Source organism: Pongo abelii, chromosome 1 (assembly GCF_028885655.2).
Source record: "Pongo abelii isolate AG06213 chromosome 1, NHGRI_mPonAbe1-v2.0_pri, whole genome shotgun sequence".
NCBI classification, from domain to species: domain Eukaryota; kingdom Metazoa; phylum Chordata; class Mammalia; order Primates; family Hominidae; genus Pongo; species Pongo abelii.
In genome coordinates, this window is record NC_071985.2 from 71,467,303 (window position 1) to 71,482,199 (window position 14,897).

Here is a 14,897-nt window from a genome sequence, read left to right on the forward strand (position 1 = left end):
ACTCTCAATTTTGTTGAAAAATAAACCCATTCCACATGGACTCTGTAAGGAAACTAGACTGTTAAGTACATGTTTAAGAATACTGGGGGCTCTAAAATATGTTGATTACTAGCTGATACCTAGAGAAGGGAGGAGGCTATCTATGCATAAAATCCTTGCTCTCATTTTTTATTTGACAGCTTAGGGATATGATATGGCATTTAAGGTTGAAAAATGCAAACCTGGATTGGCTATCTTCAGGCTATCTTCAGGGAAGCAACACATTCAGTGGCTAGATTAGCCACTATCAAAACTATAAAAACTGTACCTGCTTTTTGTTATTTGTTTCACCCTAAGAAATACAACCATATTTTGCAATGATAAAATAAAAAGGAGTTAGAAACATTTCTTGCCTCCTGGATTTTGCTCTAATCATTGACATGTCCCTATGAGGTGCTCTTGGCAGCCTTTATCTCATTGGTGTCACAGGTGTGAGCTACAGTGAGCAGAAGCCTAGGTTCTGATTTCAACAACCTTTTCTTTTTTTAAAGTTTTATCAAAAGATGCTCTCTAAGCACAGCACCAACAAAGAAGAGCAGCCAAGCACATTCCAAGCAGCAATGCCAAACCCTAAACCAAAAGAACAACAAGGAAAGGTACCTTTTTACAACCTCGTCTTTCCCTGGCAATTCCATTACTGTCTGGGGCAAAAGGTTGATGGCAGTGGACATGACTGACAAGACCATGAACAGCACAGCCAAGCAATGGTCAGTGGAGGTCACAAGCCAGGCACATGCAGTGCACTTTTCACAATTACCCCCTTAGAAAATGCCCTCCTTTCCATAGGGAAAGAAGCAAACCCCATCATGCACTAGGTTGAGATTTGTCAAGCAACTGCACTAAACACGCTAATACTTTGATGAGTAAACAGACTTCTCACCAGTGAAAGAAAGGAAAATAATGGAGGTCACATAGACACTCATTTAATCTTCAAAACATAACGTCCAGAACTTTTCAATGACACATTTTCGGGTACCTGCCTTGGCATTTGCAAGGGTGTGAAGTCAGGAAATAATCGTTACTATAAACAAGTGCCTTCTATTAGATTCAAAGCCTGCTTACCTGTGCATCAATTATTTTCTGCTTTGCATCAATAACTGCTTGCATCTCCGCATGATCCTTCTTCAGTTCCTCTTCCACAGCCATTAGCCTAGAATGTGGCAGGAAGGAAATATCAACATCTTCAAAGAGAGGGCCAGCTGGTGTAGAGAACAGGAAAACTCAATATCCTCTGCTCTTCTTAATAAGACACCTGCAACCATCTTTTCTTTCTTCTCTGCTACCTTGGAATAAGACATCTAAGGTTGATTTTTCTCTTTGTGCCTGGATCCCACACATTTTCATCGCCTTTGGAATAGTAACCCCATAATCATTTCCTCCCTCTTCTCTCTCAGATTCCTTCCTGAGCACAACTTATTTCATCTTAAAATATCAAATCAACCAACAAAAAACAAACAACCCTCTCTTAATCTCAAGTTACCCTAAACCTGGCCCACTTTCTCTTCCCTTGCACAGCTAAGTTGCCTCAATGAGTACTCTATACCTAGTATGTCTAGCTTGTTTTCTGTCCACCATTCACATCTTAACTCATTGATGTTTAATTCTGCCAGTCTACCCAAACACCTCTCAGTAAGACTGTCAATTACCTCCACACTATTAAAACAACAAACAGTTCTGTTTACTTGACCTGTCCATAGCATTTTACAAATATTGAGGCATAGTGGTTATGAGCATGGAATCTGGAGTCCGGGATTCAAATCCTGGTGCATCACTAACTATGTGACCTTGGGCAAGTGACTTAATGAATTTGTTGCCTGTTTCTTTATTTGTAAAATGAGAATAATAATGTGTAGGTGGAGGCTGTGATAAAGATTAAACAAACTATTATGTGTAAAGTGCTTAGAAAGGTGTGTGTCCCATGTTGAGTGCTATAAAAGTGTTTGGTAAAACTGACCCTCCCTTTTTCTCCCTTGGCATCTGCAGCACTCTCAAAAGAGGTCCTCTGGCCCCAAAGATATTCCATAAAATTCCTTTCCATGTTTCTAGACTCATTTTGAAAGATTAATTTAGTCTTGGGCATTGGATATTTACATTTTTAAAACTGAGTTCTCCTCTAAGATTTCTCAAGTAAACCACCAAGTTTTAATTTTTTCTAATTGTTATGGTTAAAGAAAAGCAGATTATCTTCATAGGAAGTGCCCAAGGTCTCATATTTAGGATATTTTAAGAGATACAGTCAATTATCACATTTGTACTCAGTACCACAAGGATAAAAATGGCTTTTACTGCCATTCCTTCAGGGTTCTGTGGATCATCTCAATTCTTTGTCTTGCTAACTAGCCCACATCTGCTGCCAGGTGATGTCTAACCTGCTGATGATGCTTTTCATCTGGCTATCTTTTTCTTCCTGCTGTCTTCGGAGCCGCTCCTCGCTGTCCTCCAGTCGGGCCTTGTATTCCAGCAGCAGCTTCTGCATCTGCTGCTCCTGCACCAGCAAGCGGCGTTCATATTCCTCCAGTCGCCGGCTGGACACTCTCAGGCGCTCCTTCAGTTTAGTAATTTCTTGTTCATACTAGGGCAGAGGAGGCAAGGAGAGAAAAACTGGAGTCACATTGCTTTTAGAAATCAGTGATTTACTTTTCTTTCTTTCTCTCTTTTTTTTTTTTTTTTTAACAAAAGAAACCCTAAGCAGTGTAGCTAGATGCTGGCTGTGCTGTCATTCCCTATACTGTTCTTAATATTCTTTAAAATTATCAACTGGCATAAATGTTAATGGAGCACTGCCTTCCTTACTAAAATTACATTTTAAATCTTAACTTGGCATTCCAAATTCTACATATGTATGTATCTCTCTCTACACTAGGCTACCATTGCTATAAGCCGTATCCAATCTGTGATGGTATCAAATGAGAGGGGGAAAAAAAAAAAACAGATGAAGTACTTAAAAGTCTGACAAATCACTTAAAATAAGCCAAAAGTCAGTTGTCTATAAGAGAAAAAGATTCTGTGTCATCATCTGCACTGTAGGATCTCTGACGTGTCTTAGCTCATCGGACTGCCATTCTTTTGTTCTATTAGAATCAGCCCTACAGAAAACAAGCAACATTTCCATAATGTTAAGCCCCTAAATCAATAAGACTTTCATGGCAGAGGTTATTGCTGCTTTCTCCCCAACTATAAAAGTGTAAAATATTCCAGTCACAAGCACTAAACAAAGGCCTACATGTTCTCTAGGGCCAATTAATATTGCTTCTTGGCCCATTTTCGTAATATGACTCACCTGCCCAATTTTGTACTGCTTGCTGGAACATACATGTCTGTGTTCTAAGGAGCTTTACATAAATTCAGTGACTCAATTAGTTACATGGCCCTTTCCTGTACTGTAGTTGCTGTGGCTGGGGTTTGAGTACACTGGAATATCATGCTGATAAAAAGAAGCTAATTGTCTGGTTGTCAATTAAATAATATAATGCTATATATGATGTCAAGGTTCTTGTTTGATAACCCTTTTTCCCCTTGTCAACTTTTCCTTAAAAAACAAAAAAACAAAATCTAAACAATAGATAATATCCTTTTAACAATCATCTATAGAGCTATACATCCTTTATCCAGAAAAGGCAAAAACAAAAAAAACAAAAAAAAAACTAAAACCAAAACCAAATTGTTACCAACATAAAGAAAAAGTCTTGCCCTAGGGTAATTTTATCCTTGGGTGAAGACCAACAAGTTTATGGAAACATAGAAACATGAAATATTTACCTAAAATGACTAGAAATGAAGAGTAGAGTGTCCTCTAGATTAAGGCAACTACATTAAAAAAAAAAGCAGCTAACTGCCACCCCCTAGCAAGATGAACATTTTCCACGTATATTCTCACACACACACACACACACCACTGACCTATTTTACATAGATATGTATAGGATGATTAACATAAGGGGTAGAGGTGAAGATGGGGGTGGGATGAGTTTATGTTCTTAGCTAGATAACCTTTTTAGTGGCCTGTCATTTTGGGATCAGAAAGTTGATGAAGCAGACTAGGTTCTACCTTCTCAGCATGCTTGGCTTCATCTTGATTTTGCTCAGTTTCTTCCACATCCTCTTCATACTGCCCATTGTTCAGAACCCAGGCTGCTGTCCTCTCTACTGGGGACATTGTGGCAGAGTCCACAGGTGACTGAACCTGCATCAGAAACAGTTATTAGCATTTCCCCTAACAGCTCACCCGTGTGCTATGTTTCACAAACAGCTATTCTCGGAAGACATGAACTGTGATCTCTCAGTTTTCTAATAAATGCTTTTAGCTTTAAGTATTATTTTACTAATGCCAAGGCTAGGGGTGGGGAAAGAGAATATACATTTGTATAAGTGCAAACTATTCTGAATAGAAAGTTGTATATATCATATCCAAGAGGCATCCTTATTCTCCCTCTAAAGAAAGTCAAAGTCTTAAAATTGTTAATTTGCCCAGTGGTCCAAATACTGGTAGGTAACAAATTGCCTGCTGAAATTAATAAATGACCTCTGCCATAAAAGTCTTTTATGCCATAAAAGTATATTTGATGATAAAATAAAAGAAAGCATAACCTGATGGTCAAAACATCTGTTTAGCCCAGACACAATCAGAAACCAAAAAACTGATTAGTGCTAAACAAACTCACAAAGCGCCCATTTATGTATCAGAATGGCAAATACTAGGTTGGTGCAAAAGTAATTGTGGGTTAAATGGCAAAACCCGCAATCACTTTGCACCAGTCTATTTAGTTTTCATATTAATGATTTAGAGAAAAAGAAGGACAAGTGATGCTGGTTATCTTTACAGAACACTGACTTCATGATGGATTAAGATCACTCAAGGGTCCTTATACTGGAAAATTTCTTGAATACAGGATCAAAATGATGGATACTGGGTAGTCTATTTTCCTAATCTATTGAATAGAGATACCAACACCGTCACCACCACCTATCTCGATCATCTCATAGGGAGCTGTGAGGATAAGACAATATATTTGAAAATTCTTTGGAAACTTCAGAGTGCTACAGAGAGGTTAGGTGTCAGTCATTACTATATTTATGTTTCAAAAACGAGCACTAGATATTACAATTTATATTAGGCTACTGAACATTAGTGCTTTCTCCACAAACAATGATGGAAACACACAATTTTTTTCCCCTCTGTCCTGCCTCAGAGAGAGAGTAAGCTAAAGAGAGAGTACAAAACTTGGCATGTGAGTTAGCCTTTTATAATTGAATAAAGGGATTTGTATTTTGAGGACCAGAATTCCATAATTTCATAATTGAAGGGCATTTTCTCTCCCATCACAGCCATTACATCTTGAGAATCTTTATATCATTCTGAAATAGAACTCAGTTAAACTCTAAATAAATATTTTAAAAGAAGGGGTGTTTTGATGAACTGGAGAGTGAGGAAGACCAGATTAAAAAACTGATTGCAGAGACTAAAAGGCTATCAGAGATGGATTGGGAGAGACTTTAAAACTTACACATGCAAAAGTAACACAGGGACATTTCTCAAAGGTGTGAAGAAGAATCTGGTTTAGTCGATTTACAGATTATAGATATATATCAATAAAAACAGCTTCATGCCTGAGGATGGATGTGCATAGTTTATATAAATAGACCCACACACACTAAGCAATTGTGAATGAACTTCTAGAAATTTCTACTATTTTATTGGTCAAATCTTATATTCAGCCACTTCCTAATATATCCTAGCACTTCGCTTGGCATACAGTAGGTGGTCAAAATAATAAAAATAAAAGTGACAAAATAGATCAATCCTAACTATTCCTTCTATTAATGATAAAGCCTTCACAAAATTGTAAAAAGGCTAGAAATATTGAATAAACAAAAAATAGTTATTGTGCTAGATTGAAAGGAAACAGAGGTGATTTTTGTTTCATGATTTTTTTTGTTGTAATATGTTCTTCAAACGAAAAAACTATATACTATCTTTTATATATTCTTGGTCTTATAAGCGTTGCTCTTATTTTCCAATTAGATAGTCAATCTAATGGGCATCATATCATACAGTTCTTTTAAATGATACTGACTAGTTAAATGCACAACAGACGCTCAATAAAATATTATTCATTTATTATTCTGGATTATCTTTAAAATTCATTACTAAAATATAATTTATTACTTAGAGAATATTCTATGTTTTTCCCCTAATCCTTTGGAAGGGTACCAAAGACTTCTTTTCAATGACTGTTCCATCTCCTTATAAGCTGGATAAATAGCAAAAAACATCTCTAGTTTATAGTCCAAGAAATTGAGGGAGGAGGTTAGTAAGTGGTTCAGATCCCATCTTGCTTAGGAATAGTCTTAGAAAGAGAATTTATATCCACTGACTTTCAACATGATCATCAAAGATAATGAAAAAGACAAAAAAGAAAAAGGAGCAGGAGTTCCCATTAGGAATATCTTCCCTTTGAGATAAAGCTGTATAGGGTTTCCCTGGAAAAACAGTAATGCTTTAGGGCAAAAGAGCCTGACGCAGCAGTTTCACTGATACTACAATTAATCATAGCCTGGCTATGCAGAGGCCAGTTCCTGTTCCTTGCTAGTATTTACTAGATATAAACAAGACCAATTGGTTTCAGCTTCATAGTGTGAAATAGTCGGATTCCCATAAATGAATAACCCTTCTGCTATCAACACCAAAGAAAGGGCTGATTAAATTAATCCACAAACTTTGGGAGTTCTTGAAGAGGTTGGTTAGGAGACAGTTCAACAAATCCAAATGTGAAAACTGCAGTATCGTATTAACAGGCTTGTCAATTATCTATCTTAAAAGGTCTCTTCAAACTCAAATTTCTAAGATTAGAGTACATGCTAAATCTGAACAACTCATATATATAAAGTCTATTATTTGTACAAAGTACATGATACATGAAAAACAAAACAGAGAGGAAAATAAGAAAAAAGCAATCCAAACAGAGGCTGAAATGGGTTAAAAAATTAAGAGAGTTTCTTGAAAAAAAATTTATCTGTAAATTTTTTCACCAGGATTTTATTTCCTTCCTACTCATTAGACGTAGAAGACTGAGGCCAGTTACTCTGCAGACAATGGCCACTACTTTGTGCTAAGATATAAACGGAATTTGCATGGGACAAAGCTACTGATAATTACAGCCGCCTACAGAACAATCCCCACAAAGAAATCCTCTAGTTTCTGGGAGAGAATTCCCCAACACAATTTGCAATTAAAATATGTAAAGGAATTTGCCTTAAAAATGTGCTGATTATATAGAACTTCAGAGGCTTCATGGGAGTGAGATGAACAAAGCAAGCAAGAAACAGATAATAAATAAAAAACTAGGCCGGACACAGTGGCTCACGCCTGTAATCCCAGCACTTTGGGAGGCCGAGGCAGGTGGATCATTTGAGGTCAGGAGTTCGAGACCAACCTGGCCAACATGGTGAAACCCCGCCTCTACTAAAAATACAAAAATTAGCCAGGCGTGGTGGCGGGCACCTGTAATCCCAGCTACTCAGGAGGCTGAGACAGGAGAATTGCTTGAACCCGGGAGGCGGAGGTTACAGTGAGCTGAGATCGTGCCACTGCACTCCAGCCTAGGCGACAGAGCAAGACTCTGTTTCAAAAAAATAAAAATAAAAATAAAAATAAAAAACTAATGATGTAAGTTCAAAACAATGAACCAAAAGCCAGTGTAGGAAAAAAAAAGAAACTTGAGCAATCAAAATACGGTGATTTATGCTTCAACTGATAGGACAGTGGCAGTACCAGCAAAAGTATAAACAAAGATTAATATTCAAAGCTGTACCTGGACATCTCACTGTGCCTGTATCCCACTTCATGCCAAAAAATATATTTGCTGATTCATTAATGGCTGTGACACAAAAACTAATTTTTATATTGGTTGTTTGGAGACTGTATACATTTCCCACCTCCCATCCATCCAGGCAGCCCTCTAATCATAACCCACAGAAACACGTATTATGTGCTTATGCGATAGGTATTATATTTTCCTAAAGAAAAAATGTTATAAATGACAACTGGTTCCAGATAAGCACAAAAAAGGCTATTTAATTTATAATATTAATAAACAACCAGCCTGAGTCATAGGCCCTCATGGAGTCACAGAGGACTCCATGATACAGAAGGAAAGGGTAAGCAAAAGGAAAAAAAAAAGAATCTTTATTTTCCTTTTCTGTACAGGGCTGGGCCTAAGTACACTTTTGAAAAGCAGGTGAAGGACACTTTCCCTGTCCTGTCCCTCTCTGCCAGATCTCATGCTATTCGCTAATCCTATTTTATCTTCAGTGCCCTTGTGCTGCCCTAAGTCCCTGAGTAGATATTTGCTTCTATACAGTATTCTGATTTCTAAAATTACGTATTTTTCCTTTCTCCTCCCAATAAACACCTTAATTCTCTGAAAGTAGTTGATCTCAACTAGAGTCTAGCACAAAAGTGATGTGAGGAAACTACTTCACAATAAGGTGGGAATGACTGATAGCCTCCTAACACATACATTTATATACACACACACATTTATATATAAAAAATACATATGATACATATAAAAGATATATATTTTTCCTTTTCTTCAAATAAAAATGCTTACTAAATCAAATGATTTGGTAAAATTTTGGGAACTATAACAAAATAAAAATGAAAAATTTAAGACTGTAGAAAAACTTTATTACTCAGTAAAAATGACCAACTAGGAGGTTTAGCCCAGGAAGTCTGCTTCCAGAAACAGCTTAAGTTAGTCATGCTTTTCATCCCTTCTTCTATTTCTGTATCCAAGGATTCTATAAATAATCCAATTAAAAAAAATCAAAGTAGGTGCAAGGGGCTCTGATCATAGCAGACTGGAGGCAGAGGCAGCCATATCAGTATGTGCCTAAACTGTAAAATGCAAATATATAACAGATACAAACTAAGATTTTATTGCAGTCTCCCTGCCCAGTTATTTTGCTGCATAAAAGGAGTTGTCATACAACTCTTTTAATCTCAAGTTTTTTAGTACTATCATTAGGTTTCAAAAAAAATTCAACTAATATAATGCTTTTTTAGAAGAAAAATCTTTTTAGATGAAAGATATATAAAGATATATATTATATATATGAAAAATTACATGAATGTGTATATTATATATTTAACAGTAGTTTGTTTCAAAGGGAAAAATATGTATTGATGCTTCAAAATGTAATATTTAAGGAAGAAATCATTAGTTTCTTGGCAAAGCTTTTTATTTGTCAAGAAAAAAATTAGAAAATCTTATATTAAGATTGGATGTGATGTTAGCTGGGCTTGTCCATGTAAATAGAAATGTAAGGGATTTACAGATGTTTAGAATACTTCCTTTTCCACCTGTGCTTCTATCTTTTTACTCTCTCCTTTACCTTGACTCTATAGGTGTTCAAGTGTTTATTTTTCTAGCTATGTCCAGGAAAAGCCACATGGGACTTTGTATTTCCAGAGGGAGTTGAGGGATGGAATGGAGAGCAGTCATATTAAACTCTTGGCTCGGAAGGCAAACCTTTATTCTGGAAGCTTAAGAAAAAAAATTAAGAAGGATTAATTTTCAGATTTCCAAAATAATAGTTGGTTTTGCCTACAGATTTTAAGTATCTAATTATTCATTCAACATCACAGATTTGTTCTAAGTACAAACTGAGGTAGTAGCTCTGCTGCTTGAAGAGAAGGAAGGGGGCCCCTGCGTGTTTGTTAGACTCTTAAGGGTAATGAGTCAAACTACATTCTGTAGTCACACCTAGGCAGAAGCCTCCCAAATTTTTCCTTTCCTCTTTCTATTTAAAGGTTGCTTTTAAGAGGAAATCTTGTTAACAATAGGATTTCCCAATGATTTATGTATAAAGAACTAAGGAAACAGATGGACCAAGTAGAAGCCAGGCCCCTTCAGCACTCGCACCTACCTGCTGTGTCTGTTGTCTCTGGATTGCTCTCACTTTGGGAACGGGGCTCTCTCTGGAGGAAGAGGATTGCTGCCGGGACCGGCTCCCATTCTGTACAGGTTCGGCCACCAGGGCTGCGGATGCCACTGACATGCTCCCAGTGCTACGTAAGGAAGCACTGTGTGGCAGGGATGGTGGGGCTTTGGCTCGGGCACCTAACCCACCCTGGTCCACTTTGCGGATCTGGGCCTGCCCAGTACTATTTTGTCGTGGCAAAGCAAGAGGTATGTGTCTGTCTGGCACAGTGTGCCGCCTGGAGAAGTCCTCACTCTGAGTGCTACGTTTAGTGAAATCTTCCATGCTGCTATTGCTGGGTCCACTGAGCTTGAAGTCTTCACTGTTACTTTGGCTTCTGGAACTAGCAGTGCTTAGGTTCTCCAAACTGGAATCTATAGAGGCCTTTGGCATTGCTGGAATTGGGTTATTGAGGTGATAGACAGGGTTCTGGAACGACAAGGGCTGAAGGCCACCTGGCTGGTTCAAGGCTGGGTGCAGGGGCCTTCTCACTTGGGGTGCACTTTGGGGAGTGCTCTGGGTTTCCCGCAGCTGTTTGATGCTGGCCACCTGGGTTATGGAAAGCTGGCTTCCGGTCAAGCGTATAGGCACATCAAGCATGACAGATGCATGCTCCACTTGAGCAGCATGAGTGTCCTGGAGGTCCATGAGGGAGACGCTCCGACCATTAGGAAGGCTACTTTCCCTTTCATCCTTTTCAGAATAAGTCATGCTCTGAGAGGAGGCTTGCTGAACCAGCAATAATGTTTTCCCTCTGAAGTAGCCGTCTGTGTTGTCCTGGCTTGGAGATTTTAGTTTATGCAAATCACTGTGGAAAAGGAAAGGACACTTAATTTCTCTTGAGACAACTTCAACATGGCTAAGATGCCTCAATTCAGGCATATGAACTCCTCTGAAGGTTCTTATGTGGATACGTACATTTCTTTGGAAACTCAGATTTTATCTAATTAGGGAATCATTACAATTCTTAGAATAAAATCCAGCATTTTTACTTTTTCCCCAAAGGAAGAGAATAACACTGTAGATACCAACCCATCACTGTCTTCAGTTTTAACCAGGATTCCGATAATTTCCTAGTTAGGTTTTAAACCTTCCCCAAATATTCCAATTCATACTTACTTGTCTAAACCTTCAAGAGGAGAAGTTCTAAGCACACAACTGAAAGGTCCCTGCAAAAGGCACAAGTCTTGCCAATCCCTAAAACAGTCTAAGCATCAATATTGTATCTACCTGTCCAGCTGACATAGCCAGCTATAAAATGGTTTTAACCGAGGTTCTCCAAGATTTTGAATGCTATAACGTATAGAAACATGAATTTCATAAAGCCTTTAGTCTTCCACTAAGCAAGACAGAAATTTTTAAAATATGCTTGTGGAATATATTGTAACTCTCTATACTACCATTCTAGAAAATAAGTTATCCCAGATCTTGTGCATTATTATGACAAATAATTGGACTGCTCTCAGGTCAGATGAGTCTTCAATTGCTCATGATTTTAAACTTGTAAATTCAACAAATAGGTTGAATATACTTCTGCTAAATCTAAACATTATGTTTCTCCGAGATAGTGGTCAAATTCTCTCTTTCATACCTGTCAGTGGGGTCTTCAAATATTTTCTGCAGCCCAGAGGAGAGGCTTCCACTGACATTTGGACTGGAGTTATGTTCAGTGAAGCGTCTTAGTTGCTGTTGTATTGGCGTAGGATTAGTCAATGACTTGGTAATATCAGCAAGAACACGAGGGAGAGGCCCCAATTTTGCCACGGTTGCCTGTAGGAAGGAATTTTCACCCTAATTGGATAATAAGCATTGCGACATCCACCACAGATTGTTTTTGGCACAACGATGGCCATTGATGGAGGGGTGTAGGTTGGAGGGAAGGGTAGGTGTTTGCATATGGGAGTGGCAGGTTCATAATGCATTGTTATGGAGCAGCAGAACCATGGCGTCGAGATGAATGGAGGAGGCGAAACAAGGTGCGGCAGACATCGAGGAAAGAAAGGAAATCGAAATCAGGATTATGCAAATAAAAATTAAAAGACATGCTCAAAACTACCAAACTAATGCCATTCCAACTAAAATAGGCATGCGAAGCAAACTAAATCTTTGGGAGGCTAGTAGATCAAGGTGGGGGAGGGTGGAGGAAGAACCAAATTCCTTCTAACCAAAAGAACTTCAAGACCAGAGGATCAACTAGTATGATAAACTTTCAAAGAAAAGAGATCATGTGAGAAAAGAAATGCATGCCAACATATAAGAAGGTGCTCATTCAGGAATCCAGAGTACTGCAGGGCACACAGATGATACTGCCATCCACTATCCCAGTCAATCTTGGGAACCCTGACCCACTGCCAACTGAGTTTCCATCAGTAAGACAATTTTTGTTGTTAATTTAACAGCAAAATCAGGTAAACTTTCTCTACGAAATATGTCTAGATGTATTCCTGGTTCCCAGGACCAAACACAGATTAAAAGGGAGAAAGTGTGTTTACACAGCAAAGCCCGTTAAAAAGACTTTGATCCTGAATAAACCAGGCCCATTTCACAGGAAAACTGAATCTGCATCCCACTGAGATGCAGTTATTCAACAAAGACGAACTCTTTAATACTTGCTTTATCCATTTCAATCATTTTTTTCTTTAGGGAATTCTTATTCTTATGGGGTCTTAGGGGTCCCCTTCAACTGTCAGTCAGTTTGGCATAGGTGCCTTTGGGTCTTTGCCTTCTCAACAATCAACAGACTCTTCTACCCTACTCAAACAGGTATAGATGCCACCAAGGCCTTTACTTGCTCAACAATGTTGGGCTACGATTCACATGAAAAGGATTTATCTTTGGCATAAGTGCAACTTAAAAATCTAGCTAGCACTTCTAAAAGTGAAGAAAAGGTCCTCGAGAATAAGGAACAGTTTATTGTTTTACAAATATTTTAAGCACTGGAGGACACACTACCACTTCTGTTTCCTCAGCAAAGTGGTCTTTGTTAATAGGTTTTATTCCCCTTCAAATTTTACTGATATAGCGTTTTTATTGATAGGAAAATAGAGGAAAACAAGTAAATCATTATCATAGAAAAATAACTGTCTTTTGAAGTTATTCTAACATACCACCACACATATTTATGAAGTGCCTGTAGCAAACAAAAACATCAATAAATAATTATTGTAATAAGCCTAGCCAAAGTCTATTAGACTATTTTTTACTACCAAATCTATTCCTTTTTGTTAAATTCCAGAAGGAAGAAAATGATTGGCATGGTGTATATTTACTTATTAATATGGTATATAATAAAATTCTTAGCAAACAAATGATTAAAAATAATTGCTTTCTGTATTCTTAATTCACATCTGTAAAGACAGAAAACAGTGACTGTTAGCACTAATAATTATATGAAACTCTATGACTTGTATGGTAAAAAAAATTGTTTCATGGGTAAAGTTACTTAAAACATGATAAACTTAGTATTTTCTTAGCTAAATCTATACTTTTATTAGAAATTACTATATGAGGTTTCATCTTATCCTATTAGACATGCATAAGGCTGTATATACCAATATATTCGTTTCTAGTCAAGTTTTCAGATATGCACTCTGTATATATAAATTTAGAGAAATATACTCCATTAATTCAGATAATTATTAAAAACATATATTAATAATGTCATGGTTTTCTAGAGTTTCATGGTTGTCGATCTCATATTTTACTCACAAATGATGACCATTTACTCTCAGATTTCTAGGGTAGAAGGTTGCTTTCAATTAGCAGAAAGAGTGAGTGCTATCACTCTATAGTTACTTTCCAGAATTCAGGTACATTAAAGTTCTCTATCTTCCACCAACCTACTTTACCTTATCAAGTTGGGAAACTACTTCCCACAGTAAGGAATGCAAAACTGAAAGCTCTCGGCCCAGATCAATGTAACCATCAAAGCCTGGGGTGTTTGAGATGGTGTCTGGATTAGAGATCTCCAAAAGAAAGCGCTTCATTCCACCCCATTCATGTTCTAAAAAATCATTCATGAATGCCATGTATTCCTCTTTGTTACCAAACCTGAAGTAGAAGATGAGAAAATGAGAAAGAACATATTCAAGAGAGATATAATCATTTTGATTTGACATTACACAGAACTATGACTTTTTTTTTATTTTGTGGAGGGAATGACTAATTTTGTTTATTATCTATAAGTGATAAATGTTATAACATACTTTCTTAATATCACTTTAATATTCTAATGCTTTGAATAGCTTTCTATTCTCTCTGAAGGGTAAAGCCAAAAACTCCTTTTTTTTTTTTTTTTTTACTTCTGGTATTTAAATTTCTCTGCAATATAGCCCTCACTTACCTACCAAAAGCTCACAAACTTTCAATACTGCTAGCTTCTACAAAGTCTCCCAAATGTATTACACATTTTTTTCTTCTCCAAGCTTTTGCCCATGCTATTTACTTGCACTAGAGAAAAACTTCTCTCCTTTGCCTATCTAGATTCTAGCTATCTTCAGGGCCTAGTTTAAGTCCATAAAACCTGTTCCAAAATAAAATATAAATATTTTTTAGCTCAAATATGGATAAATATGTGTATTTCTGCATTGGCTTATATATAAATTATACAAAATTAAAATAGTACACCTCTAAAAAGCCACCACTTATACTAGAAAACAATCTGTTCACTGAAGTTCCAATTTTTTTCTTCAATACATTGCTAACGGAAACCTGTCTTTAAGCATCGATATTGAGTAAATCTGTGGTCGGTTCTGTAAATGTGAATTCCTTCCCAGCCATTTCTTAAATTTATTTTCTATAAGTTATAAAAATATCATAAACTTACTGAAAAAAATTTGAAACAATGAAAAGTAGAAAGAAAAAAGTGTGGATGT

The 14,897-nt window shown here is 37.1% G+C and overlaps 1 protein-coding gene across 10 annotated transcripts in view; it reads right to left on the reverse strand.

Annotated features, from left to right (window-relative positions):
- RASAL2 (RAS protein activator like 2) overlaps nucleotides 1–14,897 on the reverse strand; it is a 388,281-nt gene that overhangs the window by 10,369 nt on the left and 363,015 nt on the right. For 7 of the 10 annotated variants that reach the window (XM_024251848.3, XM_063716906.1, XM_054524759.2 and 4 more), the window contains 6 exons: nucleotides 13,872–14,073; nucleotides 11,615–11,814; nucleotides 9,970–10,831; nucleotides 4,088–4,222; nucleotides 2,409–2,611; nucleotides 1,102–1,189 (listed from right to left, as the gene is read on the reverse strand). In XM_024251848.3, the coding sequence (XP_024107616.1) occupies nucleotides 1,102–1,189; nucleotides 2,409–2,611; nucleotides 4,088–4,222; nucleotides 9,970–10,831; nucleotides 11,615–11,814; nucleotides 13,872–14,073 (1,690 nt within the window). The remainder of the gene's footprint in view (nucleotides 1–1,101; nucleotides 1,190–2,408; nucleotides 2,612–4,087; nucleotides 4,223–9,969; nucleotides 10,832–11,614; nucleotides 11,815–13,871; nucleotides 14,074–14,897) is intronic. The other 3 variants (XM_009240601.4, XM_063716904.1, XM_063716901.1) reach the window with 1 other exon arrangement.